Raw genomic sequence first — 15192 nt, forward strand, 5'->3', positions numbered from 1 at the left:
CAAAGGCTCCAGGCAGTAAGTTCTGGGAGGAGGAAGAGAAACCTTTTTTTTGTGTGGACTTATGAATGGACTTCGTTTTGGGGTTTGAATTTTATTTGTGGTTTATTTTATATTAATGAGCTCAGTCCCCAATGAGGGGTAATTTTTGACCCCAAAAAAGCCTGAAATGAAATTTATTTGAACAGTCCAAGACGGGAAACTGAGGCAGGCTGCCTGTAGTTTGACCCTGTACTAAACAGGCATGCATGTGAGGCAGCCAGCCCTGTTACAATATGTAAACCCCTTCGTTTGGAAGGTCTTTGGGACAGGAACTATCTTAATTTTTGTGGTTATACAGGAGCAAGCCCAGTGCCCTTTATAACTATATAACTTTATATAACTTGATAACTATAACTGTTGATCCAGACTTTGCAGGATTGAACATCACTGTTTCAAGAAAAGGTACCACATTGACGGGGAAGGGGAGAAGTGGATGAATCCACGTTAACTACTTCGAACGGTTCATATAAACTGCCGTATGAAACAGCATGTGAGCTAATTGATATTCAGTTTATAAGAAGCCATTCACTTGCTGACAAAAAATGCACTTGACTCAGGGACCAGATTATGCCTCCTTTACTCCTATAGAATAGAATTCAAGTAGTGAGTTACAACTTTACATGAATAACAATGGCAGAATATTGTGCTATGGGGCACAGCTTTTCAAAGGTGGCATCTCGCCGTGTTACCCCTTGCTGTCTTCCACTGGTGTCTAGTAACTGGCAAGAAACTCTTGTATGGCCACCTTCATATCACCTGTGCTGCTCTTAGGATCTTTCCTTATGTCAGAAAATCCACTGAATGCCACAAAAAGCCAAATTAACCACATCTATTTTAGGGGGCGCAGAAGGAAATTGTAAGGAATTGCAGGGAAGATGGTGAAATCCATAGTAAAGGCTCTCGTGCAAGCAACCAAAATACCTCTTGATTACATGTAAATTTTAAAATTAATGTGTTTTTTTTTTCTTTTCCTCCCACAGCATCAAGTGACAGACACGAATAGAAAACTGCAGAGTGAAGGGAAGGAAGTAAGCCCTGTATTTTTAAAAGCCTCCCTTATATGATCTATTAGCTTTGAATATTTTAATGTATTATAATACCGTTAGAATGCACAGACTTCTTGTTTCAGAAGTCCACAGCTGTGTGGGCAATACTGTTGATCACTTGTGTGACCATAGTGTTAAATCTGTATAATACTTGTGATACCTGTACCTAATTGTCATTAGATGTAATGGGGATGTGTATGAAGCGACCATCCCTTTCCATAATTTGTGGGTTAAAACTGAATGGATGGGGAAACCTGGAAAGCATGAAGACTTTGAAATGATAATGGACAAACAGTGGGCTCAATCCTTCACCCCTTACTAGTGCCAATAAACACGGAAGGATCAGGCTCCCAGTTTGCAGAGCAGTACAGCAGCGGTAAGTCAGCGTGGTCTTCAGCTGCATATGTGGAGGCATCGAACCAGGGAGCAAGTGAAGCTCTATATGTTTTGGGGGTGGTTTCCCCTTTAACTGCATTCAGTCTTCTATATCGTAAAACTAAAGGGATATTGACAAATTGAAGGGAAATTGTTGGATAGCAACACAGTTGGTTAGTGAGCTAGAGGCACTGATATATGAAGAAAGATCAGTGCCAATTGTGTGCATATATATAATATAGGAGAAGTGTCTAGAAACGCCTGTTCCTGCAACTCATCTTCTCCTCCTCCTGGAGGGACTCTCACCACTTGCTCCTTATTCCCATAGAAATCTTCTGCTCTTCTCACCTCTTCCATTTTCCTAGTTCACAAAGAAATTCACTTTATTGTCAGTACTTTCAAAGTAAGTACTTTGGTTTATGGGCTTCAGAGGTGGAAAAGACCTATTCCATCTTCCTGCCAATGTTGGACAGTTCCCTGCGGTAAATGTCAGTGTTTTGAAAAACGGTGACCCCAACAGCGTGCTGCTGGCGAGTGCACTGTTCATACATCCCTAGGACTGGCTCTGGAAGAGATTGAGATAGCCAAGTAATAACTTCGTGATGGCCGAGAGGACATCATTGTACAAGAGTCTGAATGGGGTAAACACCAAGGAATGGGGGAGATTATTTAGGCTGATCCAGGGAGGCATAGCTATCAGAATAAAGAGCTATGATTAAGAAAAGGAAAAGTCAGACTTGATAGGAAAGAAAGAGGCTCTGCCTATGGGAGGAAGACCATGGCCAACAGCCCTGCTCTTTAGGCACAATGGAACTCACCACAATAAGGGTAAAGCTCTTTTATGCGAGAGACGGAGCTTCTCTTGGGTGTAAGCCCAAGACTGTGAAATGAACTCCCTCAGGAGCTGAGTGCAAGGTGCATTTCTTTGCCCTCATCTACTCTAACATAAATGTATAACACTGTGTGTGTGTGTGTGTGTGTGTGTGTGTGTGTGTGTGGGAAAAAAAAAAAATAGAAGCAAAACACTCCCCTGCACACACTTCTCCCCTTGGGCATGTTAGTTCCGTTTCTTTATGTACTACTAAAAGGTGCTAAGATAGACAATGGATGAATGCAGTATAAGAACCGACGTAGAATGGAAAAGAAAAAGACCTATTGGAGTGAGGACTAGTCTCCCAAGGGAAGTGGTGGAGGCCGTGATACTTCGGCCATTTAAAATTTGACAACCCACTAGCAAAGTGTGTGGAGAGATAAACTGCCTCTGGCTGAGGGGGATGGAACTGATGCTTCTAACGGAGATTAGAGCTGGCAAACCTTAGGGGAAAAACAAACTCAAACCACTTCCATAAAACAAACAAATCAACCAACCAACCAAAGAGGGAAACCAGAAATCCCCAAGAACCCCAAAAAGAAAACAACCAGAACCCCAAACAAACCCCAAATCAAAACCAGAACATCCCTCCCACTCCTTCCCCCATCTCCCCTTTCAAACTCCCACTCAAACTCCTTTGTTTGTTTACACCTGTGTTCGCTGGCTCCTGTGCTGCTGCACCTCTGCCACTGGCTGGCTGCTTTTATAGGCCCCCTCATCAGGGAAGCCCCGCCCCCTCATCAGGGAAGCCCCACCCCCTCATCAGGGCTCTGCTTCTTTCACAGCACACTGCCCCCTACCAGCCTCTACAAACTGAACAAGGAAAAAAAACTTGCACAAAACAGAAAAAACACACCATACCCACAAAAAACCTCACTTACTGCCCCTACGAACCAGGGGCTTGCCTCTTCCCTGCTCCGCTAATAGAAGTCCCACTCAAACTCCCCTGTTTACAGCTCTGTTTACTGGCTCCTGTGCATCCATAAAGTCTTGCTTTCCTCATGCAAGGAGGGGGACCATACTGTTTTGCATATGTGGAGTGGAGTACAGTTCATAGATTGTTTCCAGAAGGGATCACAATGAGCTAGTCTAACCTACTGCACTACACAGACATAGAATTTTGCTCAGTAACTTCCTGAGGGTTCAAAGTTCTTCCCTACTCCATGAGTGAATAATGAGTTCCTTAACTCTCTTAGCAGGCATTGTTGTAGACCTACTGTTGGGAACTTGGTGCGAGATGAGTACATCATGGAGACATATACATACAAGCTGTTTGTTTACCACTATTGGCATAATTAAATTTTCTTTTCTTCTCTTTAAGTTGGTAGTAGCAATGGAAGAGCTGAAACAATGTCGACTACAACAGAGAAATATTTCTGCTACCGTCGATAAACTAACATTGTGTCTTCCTGGTGAGGAATCTGAAATCGATCATTGCTACTGGTACAGTTTCATCTAGATTTAATTTCATATATTTTGTCTTAATGTATGTATGTTTTTTCTTTTCTCCCCAGTTCTGGAGATGTACAGCAAACTGAGAGAGCAAATGACATCTAAAAGGTAAATTTTACAGATTGATGCATATTGAAGAATCACAAAGCACCCATCTGGAGGCCTAAGTTAAACTCAACAAAGGAAGATATTCTCAGGAGTTGAGAGATCTATACTGCAGTTTGCTCAGCTTCGAAACTATCTAATTTCTCATTAGTAGCTCTCAAACCACTCTTCCGCTCACCCTCTCTTCAGTCTAATCCAAATGCAGGTGCAGATTAGAATAGTCGTTGTAACAATGTATAATCTTTCCTCATATACCAGGTTTTTCTAGTGAATAGGTTCATAGCAACTTACATTTTTATTTATATATTTCAATTTGACTCACACACACACACACCCCCCTATCCTAGGCTCACCAGTCAGTTACATAAAAAACATTGAACTAGTACTTACTCCAAACTAGAAATAGCTAACCAGACATGAAACACCTTTACCCAACAAATACTATCAGCCCCTGTGCTTCTGGATCCCCCAAAGCCTTGGGTAAATTGATACGCTTGCTCCTGAAAGTCAGACTAGAGGGGGGAAGTTAGAGCGTTATTTAGCTGTTCAAGAAAGGGTTTCCCCCATTAGTATGTCTGAGCATGGTATAAAGTAGCCTACTAGTCTGTCCATTTTTGACTATGTGTATAGCATCGGTGAGGGGCTTATCTGTTGACCGATGAGATGTTCATTAAAATGTTAATTGTAGCTGGGATTCGTAGCGATTGGTGGTGTGTTTGTGCGGGGAGCTGGATCTGATCACAGTGGCGTGAACTGAAAGGAATTCATATGCCATATGATTCCCTCATTCTAGATAGTGTTTCCATGAACTGATTCTGGGAACCACTTCAATTTTTCTTTTGATAGTCAAAATGAATCATGTATAGAAATTATTATTGAGGGCCATATTTAAGTAAAATCTGAACACTTAGTTTTTGTCTGGATTTGATGGCTCCATTTACTAAAGCAGCAAAACAAATTAAACCCTTTTTGCATCTGTCTCCTCTTGATAGCCTGTAGGGGATGGGCTGGTAGTCTAAGCTTCAGGTTTGAATACCCTGTCTCAGTTGGTTCACTGTGCGTGATGTGCTGGAGAGGATTGACTGTACAACCCAGAGTACAGGAGAGATTGAGACCCAACACTTCCTTCTCCAAAATCCAAGGAAGCGAGAGAGATTTCTTCAGATGATCAGGACTCATTAGTCTCATAAAGTGATGAGGAAAAACTGTGCCTAGCCTGGGAGAAAAAGAGAGATGGCGGAGATATTGCTCGATATACGAACCTGTCACTGCATTAGGATTGAACACTGCTGACAAACTGTTGACAATCCCCCAAAACAGTGTGCGGATCTAACGGGATTTTTCCAACCACTGGCTGACAGCTGAGGGATGTCCTCTTTGGTAACACTTGCATAGCTTTTTATGCCAATAAAGTCCCCCTAAATTGTACGTGGCCAGTTAGACAAGACAGTAAGGTATGAGATCCTTTCTGCTCTGGGTTTGTACATGAAAGATTACCAGGGCAATATTCATAAGAGTAGGCCCCAGATATTCTTGGCCAAAAATGCCTTCTTGCCCATCTGTATACCCGGCTGCCATCCTTTCACCCCAAAAGCATTTGCGTTTCATTGGTGAAATGATCCCTCTGTGCGCGTAGCTTGTTAAGCACTTTGGGATCGTTTGGGGTGAAAGATAACCTAATGTAAGATGTTGTTAGATACAAAAATATCAGATTTCTGGAGTGGGTTGAGGCGCCGCTGTTCTTGTCCGAGAGAGCAGAACGCAGTTGGACGCCTTGCTTGTGCTAAGAACTCACCAGGGACTGTGGAGCTAAAGCTGCCTTACTTCATTAATAAAAATCACTGGCCTCTGCACTTACTCCCTGCTCCAGATATTTTAGACTTTGTTTTCGGCAGGCAGTCGTAGACCTCATCAGTGAACACGCACTGTCCCTGCAGGCCACATTTTAGCATCTTCTACTTCAATAAACAATATCCTAAAATATAACAAAACCCCAATGTGTGTTTATTCCTCCAGTTTAAGCTCTGGCTTTCTGTCCACTCTTAAGTTTCGCTCTCCAGAGGGGATTACATTTTATTGCAAATAGCTTTTTGTACCCCGCTGTAATATAAATAGTGCCCCATGTTACAAGATTAAACTATGTGACTTCTGCTGCTCTTAATGGTCCTTTCAATTTTTAGTTAAAATAATTTCCCCTGACTTGACTGTATGTTTACATAACAATTGTTTTGAAAAGAGATTTGAGTGTTATTTTTTAAAGTGATATGGTAGCACATATCTTATGCCTACACACGTATTTTGCTTGAGTTGGGTTTTTTTACTCACATTCTCCTGGCCAAATTTCATCTCTGCTGTGTTCCTACTTAAATTTTCACCTCCACAGCTTTTCCCTTTGGACATGGTATTCTATATTACGTCTCCAAAACTGTGTCCTGTTATGGTTGCCTTATTTCACCCTAGAGACATGTTTGTGCTGATCAAAATAAATTTTCAGAGATATCGCTAACAGCTCCATAGTTAAGGTTTACGTGCTGGGACTGGATGACTGGATGGATCAGTTGATAAATTGCTGTGGTCTGTTCATTCCCTCTGAAGCATCTGGCGTCAGTCACTGTTGGAGGCAGGATACTGGGCTAGATGGGCCAATGTTCTGATGGTTTTCCCTTCATCAGATCTATTTTATGTTCACAATTAGCTAGCGTAGCTTAGTCCTTTTGGATGGAAGGTGAGTGCTATGTAAATTATCAGAGGGGTAGCCGTGTTAGTCTGAATCTGTAAAAAGCAACAGAGGGTCCTGTGGCACCTTTAAGACTAACAGAAGTATTGGGAGCATAAGCATCTGAAGAAGTGAGGTTCTTACCCATGAAAGCTTGTGCTCCCAATACTTCTGTTAGTCTCAAAGGTGCCACAGGACCCTCTGTTGCTTTTTGCTATGTAAATGTGAGTTGACGCTCAAATATGAAGTACAAAGGAATAGAAGTAACAGCATCAGAGCAAAATTCTTTGGGCCAACGACGGCCATTGTATCCTGAGCAGCACCTAGGCTGGATTCTCACCGGAGCCTCTGGGCACCGTAGTGAAATAAATAAATGAAGAAGCTGGATACGAATAACCGTTTGCATTCCTACGGTGCCTTTTAGCCAAGGATTTCAAAGTGCGTTTCAAACACTACGTCTTACGGCACCCCTGTGAGGTAGGGAAGGGATATATAGGAATTCCTTGATCCGCCACGTAAATGCAGCCGCTTCTAGGGTGGGAAGCTTTTAACAGTGCTCGGCAATATTGAAAGAATTAGACAGGTAGCCAGATCCAACTCTCAATATGCACAAGACAGATATCTCTTTAGTAAAGCAGAGCCATTTTTACACAATCACTTCTCAGAGTATGTCCACACTTTAACCTTGCTAAACCTCAGTTTATCTATCTGCAAATGTGAGAATAATTCTCCCCTATATTGTACATGAGCATTGTGGTGCGTGTACTTCTGTACAGTGTTTTGAGATCCGGGGGTATATAGAAGTGCTAATTTATTGCCATCATCCTCTGATGTCAAGTGGAACAGCAGAATAGTCTTGTGTACTTCTGAATCTGATTTACACTCTTCCCAGACATTACCCTGCGTTGAAGACATTAGAGCACCTTGAGCATACGTACCTGCCACAGGTGAGCCACTACCGCTTCTGCAAGATCATGGTGGATAATATCCCTAAACTGCGTGAAGAGATAAAAGACGTTTCCATGTCAGACCTCAAAGACTTCCTGGAGAGTATTCGTAAGCACTCTGACAAGATTGGAGAGACGGCAATGAAACAGGTAGGGTCTTGTGTTGCATTCTACTGATAAGCTTAGCATGCCTGTTCAGTTTTAACTGTCCTTTTCTATGCTAGGGTATCTAACGATTGTAGTTCAATGTTTCAAAAACTGCTTTAACTGTTAAGTGTTGCTATATGAAACTGAATGATCCTTTATTCTACAGCTGCTAGGAGAGTCTGTTTTCTGTTTCTGATGCAGCTGCAAAGTGCTGACATGTTTTTCTGTACTTTGCCCATGACTTCTAGTAGTCTAGGAGGCCGAGGTGTGTTGTATAATCCAGATCTCCCATTTAGCAGCATAACCTGGCATTTGTGCTGCTGTGCTGTGCATAGTGAAAAATTACAGAGCTGAAAGAGCCAGTGTCAATTTCCCATGGTCAGTGTAAAACATTAGCATGCAATATGCTTTCGTTTCTGCATCCTGAGCTCCTTCCAAATAGTAGGTACATTTTTACACTATATGTTTTACAAATACCTTGCCATTGCATTGACTTTGAAAGCGATCCCTGGTTAATTGTACATAAATGTGTATTAAAAAAACCCCAAAACTATTTACAGCAAGGAAATATGACTTTTCTCACTGTTCTTTAAAACTTCTCAATGATTTTTTCTTTATCTTCTAAATGCCATTCTTTCTACAATCTTTTCCATTAATTGGTTTCCTTCATGTTGTGTCTGCTGTTATTGTCCTTGTTCAGAAACCCTCCTGCAACATAATATAGAATAGGCTTTCTACTCTGAGCTCCATTACTTTGGGAATAATGGAGAGCAAACTTTTTCCATTCTACCTAGTACTTAAGTTAAGTCAAGTTAGCATCTCTGAATCTGCAAAGAAAATGGCTCTGATCATCTCATCCTGTCAGAGACTCAGACATACATAGTAACAATGTCTGGAAAGTGTTGTTTTGTCTCCTGGTATTTAAATTGGTCTTATTAACTGTTCTGAATTTACCTGATGCTAACAGTTACTAGAAGACTAATTGTTTATGGAAAGACTTTTTTTTTTTTTTTTTTTTTTTTCTCTGGCCATGAAAGCCAACCCAGTTTCTTGAAAGGTCATTCTTTGCCGTGTGCGTGGAAAGAAGTAATAGTTTTCAGTCATTTTTGGGGGGGTCCAACTAATGAAGGGAATGTGCTGTTCTTCAGATACGCTCCATGTCTAGCTAAGGAGGCTTACTAATTGTTGGAACATAAGGGCTTGCAGATGTTCTGTCTGATTGTTTCAGTTTCCAGTGTTGTCATCGTGGTGACATTGGGGGCAGGGGTGAGGCTAGTTAATGCATATTGAAAGCTCATAGCAGTATGCGTTGGTGTCTTGTGGGCAGAGGTGACATGGGAGAGGTGCACGCATACGCCCGTGGGATGGGTAGGCAGAGTAAGAGTCCGATGAATCCATCTCTTCATCCTCACATATCCACATCCCACATTGCTTCCTCCTCTGCTCTCTCTCCATCTCTGGCGAGGATCCTTATTACTCTGCCCTAGCCTTCACCTGCACCCTCTCTACTCCCAGAAATGGACTAGTCTCATCCTCACCACCTCCCCTTTCATTTCTGCTACTCCCAATGGAGTGGCTGGGCCACCTCAAACACACACGCTGCAGATTCTGATCTGTGTCTCATGTCCCTCCATCGCCTTGCACTCACTGAAACCTGGCTCATCCTATCTAGTACAGCCTTTCTCATGGTGGGGTCTCCTCTCTCTCACACGCCGTCCCTCCTGTCACTTCCAATTCTTCCTTCTTCCACCTTCAGTCTTTTCAAACTACACATAATCCGTCTCTCTTTTTCCCCATCCTCTTCCCCTCCAGGTAGTTATCCATCACATTCCTCTTTCTTCTATGATTTAGATGTGTGTGTCAGCCTTGGTTCCTTCAACTTGTAGTTGATGACCCTGTGATGACTTGGGGAATCTGCCTGTACAACTTATGAGTTTTGATTGATATGATGAAGTTATTATGAAATTGCTGTATCATGGGATGCCCCTGTATGTATGTAGATTCCACCCTTGCTGACAAGGCTGTGTCACATCCCTGCCAGGCCAGGGATAATGATTAAGGCTACGTTTTATTCATGGGTATTTTTAGTAAAAGTCATGGACAGGTCACGGGCCGTGAATTTTTGTTTGCTGCCTGGCCCGTTACCTGTCCATGACTTGTACTTCCTCCAACTTGTTTTGGGGGAGGAGAGAGTGGAAAATTCCCAAACCAGACAGAGACAAAGGTGACAAAGCTGGAGTTTTAAAAGGGTCTCTTGAGGTGGGTGGGGGGAGAGACAGGGTAAGCCACACTGGAAACATGGGGCAGGAGAGAAGATGGGGATGGACCAGCAAGGGCAGAGAGAGAGTGTGCTGGGGGGAGAAGGCTCCATGTTTCAGAACACAAGCTGTCACCACAACAGAAAGAACCTGGATGGCTCCTGTGGACCCTCTCCCCATCCCAAAGAATGCTCTGGAGTGGTAAGGAACTGAAGGCAGGGAAATGCATATGGGGGTTATTTTTTTAGGATAGAACTGTGTATTTTTAGTATAGAGCTGTGCAGTGGTGTTAGAACCCTCTGCAAAGTCTGTGCTGTGTTACACTATTCACATGCCCTTGAACAGGTGAACTGTGGGCCCAGAATATCCACAGGGCTGGGATTCTGGGGGAGGGTGTGGTTGAGCTGTGTGGTGAACCTGAGGAGTCCACACTGGTTCCATGGACTGGGCTGTGTGTAGTGAGGTTGCAGCTCTCACAAGGAGCATACTAGACAGAGCGTTTGTGCTTTGAGACTATATCTAGGGGCAGCACTTGGGCTTCATTTAGACTCCAGAGGCTTAAATCCCCCAGGGATTCTGTGGCTGGATCCCCTCCCAGCGATGTGAAGAGTGCCCAAGGCAGGGGTGCTCTTGACTGGAGCTGTGACAGACCCATGCAACCCTGTTGCCTCTGGCTTCTTCACCCTTACCTCTCTGATTTGATCTTCAGCCCTAGTTAAAATCTCTTGGCTATTGTTACGGTCACTCCCTGCATCTGGTCTTCAGTAAGCACTGCTGTCTCTTTTGCCCTCTTTGAAAATTTTCTCTCTGATCACTGCCTCATATGCTTCAGTAGTGCTTGATCTCCTGCTGCCTTCCTGTTCATCCATCACCCCTTTGGTCTTAAAGGCTTCTGAACTGAATTGCATCACTTTGGATTACAGGGTTTTTTTCCAGTGACCCTTTTTAGGCTGCACAGGATCTGTTGAGTATCTTTTGGTTACTTGGGGAAAAAGCTTAAGAAGGAATTTTTGTTTCTTCTAGGCAGAAGCTAATAAAATGCTAAGCGAAACAGACTATTGGACAGAGGAGATGTGACAGCCTGACTCACTAAGTAGCAAATATTTAGAAATCTTGAGTACGCTCTACTGCTAGCTTCCATTTCTATAACACCTTTCGTACAAAAGGATCCCAAAGATTTCTGCGGGCTTATTAAACTAAGATGCAAACTGTAAAACAGGGATTGTTTCGTCCACTGCTGAAGTGCATCTGTCTCTGGGTTGGGGCCTGCTGTTTGTTTTTAAACGCACAACGGCATTACATAGCAGCTTAGGAAATGATGCAAAGAATGCCACTTCCAATTGAAACTGCCAGGGAAATTGGAATTTGACCAGTCCATTGGGTTTACTCTGGCAAAAGTGCCATGTGATCTTTAATGATCAAAAATGACCAGGGTCCTAAATTTTGTGTTGCCAGCAGCAGTGTCCCTTCACATTATATTGATGGAACTGAAGGAAAGAGCTCCCCCTGCTGACTTACAACACCACTTCTTGCATCACTGTATCTTTCGCTTAATCTGTTCGGTTTCTGGTTGATAGTCGCTCCGTAATAATATCTGGCCTGGGAGAGTGTTGAACAGCGATTGGCAGTTCTAGTGGGCTGCGAGAGGGCCTATGCATTCGGTTTAAATGAGCATAGCATACATTCTGTTCTACTCTCTGATTTTGCCAATGGGGAGCAGAAAGAGTTTGAAGGAAATGATGTTTTTGTAGCATTACGAATCTGAGGCCAATGATGACAAGAGCTGAACATTTCATTTTGTGATACTCAAAATGATCTGTCTTGGAACACAGGAAGCTGTAGTTGTGTCTCTGGCTGGCATTCAAAGATGCTGGGAGTTCTTTGGCTCCCTCTGTTGGACAGGAAACTGACAGTGGGGGGTGAAGTCAAGTCATAGTTCCTGGGGTCAGCCTTACGAAGGAACTGGGAGACTTTTGTGTTGCTCCATCGAGAAACTGTTTTTTAATTCCTTTGCCGCGTGTGTGTGTTTTAACTCTGAACCTTATTACCTATTATCCCCTGGGAATCTCTGCTGCCCCAAATATTGTTACTAAATATACAGCACTCAGGCAGATGAAAGTGTCTCAGTGTTGAACTTGCTTTGGACTTTGGCCTCGTGAACCTGTTTTTTGTTTTTTTTTAGATCTGAGTTATAGGGTTGTTGGGAATGAATTACATCTTATTAACACTTGATGATATCCAGTATGTATTTGTATTATATAGTTTAACATCTGAAGTATTTCAGGCGTGTGAAAGAGGTCGCTTAAAATGGTGCCGCATGCTAAGTATCCAGTGTGAGCACTGTGAGCGTTTTGACATGGGGGGCCAAAAATAACCAATCCATAAGTCATTATCGGATAAAGTTTTTATGTCTGGACGGCCAAAAACATTCAGCCTGCTTTTCAAAGAGACAGATGGAAACAAGCATATTTTTCATAGCATCTGTAGGATGAATTGTCACAGTTTATGTTGAGTAGGTAGTGATCTCTTGTTATGAGTCTAAATGTGCTGGTATTTTCATCATTTTTTTAAGGTGCTATTTAGTTGTTTTAGCCACAGATCCTGTTATTTCAAGCCAGATATAACAATTGTATGGTGAAAATATAGACCCATAACATTTTTTGACATCTTTCAGGTGGTGTAAAGTGTGACTTGGGGGTATGTATTCCTAGAAAGTGGTAAAACATATCAGCCACCCAAATGAATGAATATACTCTCTTAAAAATCTGTTGAGATATACAAACCTAATCAATGTTAATCTGTGTTTGATAGGAGTGCAATGTCTTTTCACACAATACTTTGCACTTCCTTGATGTCAGTCATCTGAGGAAGACGAGGCACTTACAAACACTGCCTCGTAACAGCCCTGTGGGAAAAGCAAGTATTCTACCGAGGGAGAAACTGATAAAGATTAAATTACATTGTGTGACACTGGGCAAGTATCATTGCAGAGATCTTAGAATAGAATACAGATCTCCTGACTGCATCTTTTTCTGAAATTGCTATGGACTAGGCTTCATCCTTTTTAGATATAATACAGCACTTCATTGCTTGCTAAAGTTTGGACAAAGATCACTAAAGTATATCTGCATATATGCTGCTATCATAATGCTACACTTACTATTTAAAAGAAAATGTCAGCACAGATGTCCAATTTCTTTCATATTTTTCTAACTTCTTTTAATCTGAGACCATAATTGCTAATATACATTAATTATAATTGTATAGTTATTCATGGTATCATTACAGGGTGAAGTTAAGGTTGTTACGGCATTCAAACATTGCATTTCCATACCCTAATATGTTTGGATTTCTTTTAAATTTCATCTGAACTCTGAATTCCCTGGATTTATAATGCTTAGTTTTGAGGTACAAACATCTCTGTATGGTTTTTACTCTAAATTACTGATGTGTTCTCTCAGCCTTAACTGCTTCTTTACAGAGTTTTTGTCTGGGAATATCGAATAATAGCACACCTAAATGGCGGAAGGTAAATTTATTGTTTAATGTATATAGCAACATTACTGTACACAGTACTTTGCCAAATATTTAAATTTAATAGATAGCAATTGCAGAATTGTCACGAGTATTTACCATCCCAGGCAGAAATCTACTTGCTTGCCTGTCCTTTGCCATGATGATCACGGAAAACTAATATTTACGTGCCCTGGATGATAAGAACTTTGTAAGTTTGATACATCTCCTCAGTAGTCTTGCATTCTTACTGGATTTAGGTTGACACTGTGATGCCCTTAGGTTGAATAGTACCTCACATTGTGATTCCACTGAAGCCAAGAGGACGACTTGTTGTATAGGGTGCTACTAATCAGTGGTTCTCAACCTGTAGCCCGTGGGCCACTTGCAGCACAATTAGCATAAGCTGTGACCCATGTGACAGCCTCAGGGCTGTACCGGTAGTATTGGATGCATCCCACATAACACAGTATGGGCCGCATATGTGGCCCACAGTGGTAAATAGGTTGAGAACCACTGGCTTAGTAAAGGGTTAGCTGGTTTTCAGAACCCTGATCTGAGGCTGGTTGGGACCTAGTGTGAATCTCTGCGGCTTTCTGTTTCAGGTTGCTTTCACAATGGCTGACCTATTTCCAAACATCTGAGGACGTTCTTGTCAGTTAATTTATTTGAATTGATGGTGATAAGTAGAGACGTGGCATGTGGCAATTTCAGTATTATTGGGAAATCCTGCTATGTCCCTGTGCTTCATTTTAAATGTAAACACATGCACACCATCCTGAGCCAAATGAGCAAAGCAATTCCTCTCTGGAAAGGGGGATAGAATGACATTTTCTCAGACTGCTGCTAGAACTCCAGATGCTGATTGCTGGCCTTTCGATGGCCCGGGAAAAATGTTAAGAAATGCATTTTGTGCAGTGTTTTTAATTATCATCATCCCCAAGATTTTTAAACTTTGTATAATCTTCTGTAACACATATGGAAGTTGTTTTTTCTTTGTATGTATATTTTATAGTAAATTAGATTTAACTGTACTTCTCTGAATGCATTGTGCGGAGAATGTCCCCGCTCTACTGTGTGTCAGACTCTTGGCAAGAGCAAATCTATTCCAAAGGTCGTTTCTTGTGCTTTGCCTTTCGTGCTTGCCTTGTTTCAGTCTTAGGATCCCCTGCCACGTGGGCTGCGTACACCAATGCCAAGTTTGAGGTTAGTTCTTAATGTGCTTGTAAGATCCCTGTGTCGTGCTTATTACTATGGGACCTTGTTTTACAGACATGGCCGAGCACTGATAAAGTATTCCTCAGGTTTCAGAGCTTCCACTGAATGCTTTAATCTTGTCCCAGGCCAGATGTTTTCTTTCACAAGCACAAAAACTACAATAAATTAAAATAATGTTGAGTCTGACAAAAGGAAGGTAACTTTAAAGGGGAAAAATCCTGTGAAAAGGACCAGCCAGGTCACCTAGTGATGGCGCAATGTCAGACTATCTACTTTGTTTCGCTATTCTAATTTCACTTGTTTTTCCCCACCTGGGTAGTTTGGTAATGTGGAACTGATTTTCTGAAATACTATTACTGCAATAGAAACTTAGTTTGGATGGTGGTGTTATTTGGATTAAACTAGTATCTTCGGGGACCCCCTTGTGCCAGCTGCTTTTCAGACAAATGCTATGAAGACAGTCTGTTGCAGTCCAGGCTAGTGACAAGAGGCAGCAGGTGCATGA

At 42.1% G+C, this 15192-nt stretch overlaps 1 protein-coding gene across 1 annotated transcript in view; it reads left to right on the top strand.

The window, feature by feature from the left end:
- Positions 1-15192, top strand: part of EXOC6B (exocyst complex component 6B) — a 436833-nt gene that overhangs the window by 75603 nt on the left and 346038 nt on the right. Inside the window, exons 3-6 of the mRNA XM_065404703.1 lie at positions 1020-1067; positions 3653-3743; positions 3846-3891; positions 7497-7701. Of these exons, the coding sequence (XP_065260775.1) occupies positions 1020-1067; positions 3653-3743; positions 3846-3891; positions 7497-7701 (390 nt within the window). The remainder of the gene's footprint in view (positions 1-1019; positions 1068-3652; positions 3744-3845; positions 3892-7496; positions 7702-15192) is intronic.

Source organism: Emys orbicularis, chromosome 5 (assembly GCF_028017835.1).
Source record: "Emys orbicularis isolate rEmyOrb1 chromosome 5, rEmyOrb1.hap1, whole genome shotgun sequence".
Taxonomy (NCBI): domain Eukaryota; kingdom Metazoa; phylum Chordata; order Testudines; family Emydidae; genus Emys; species Emys orbicularis.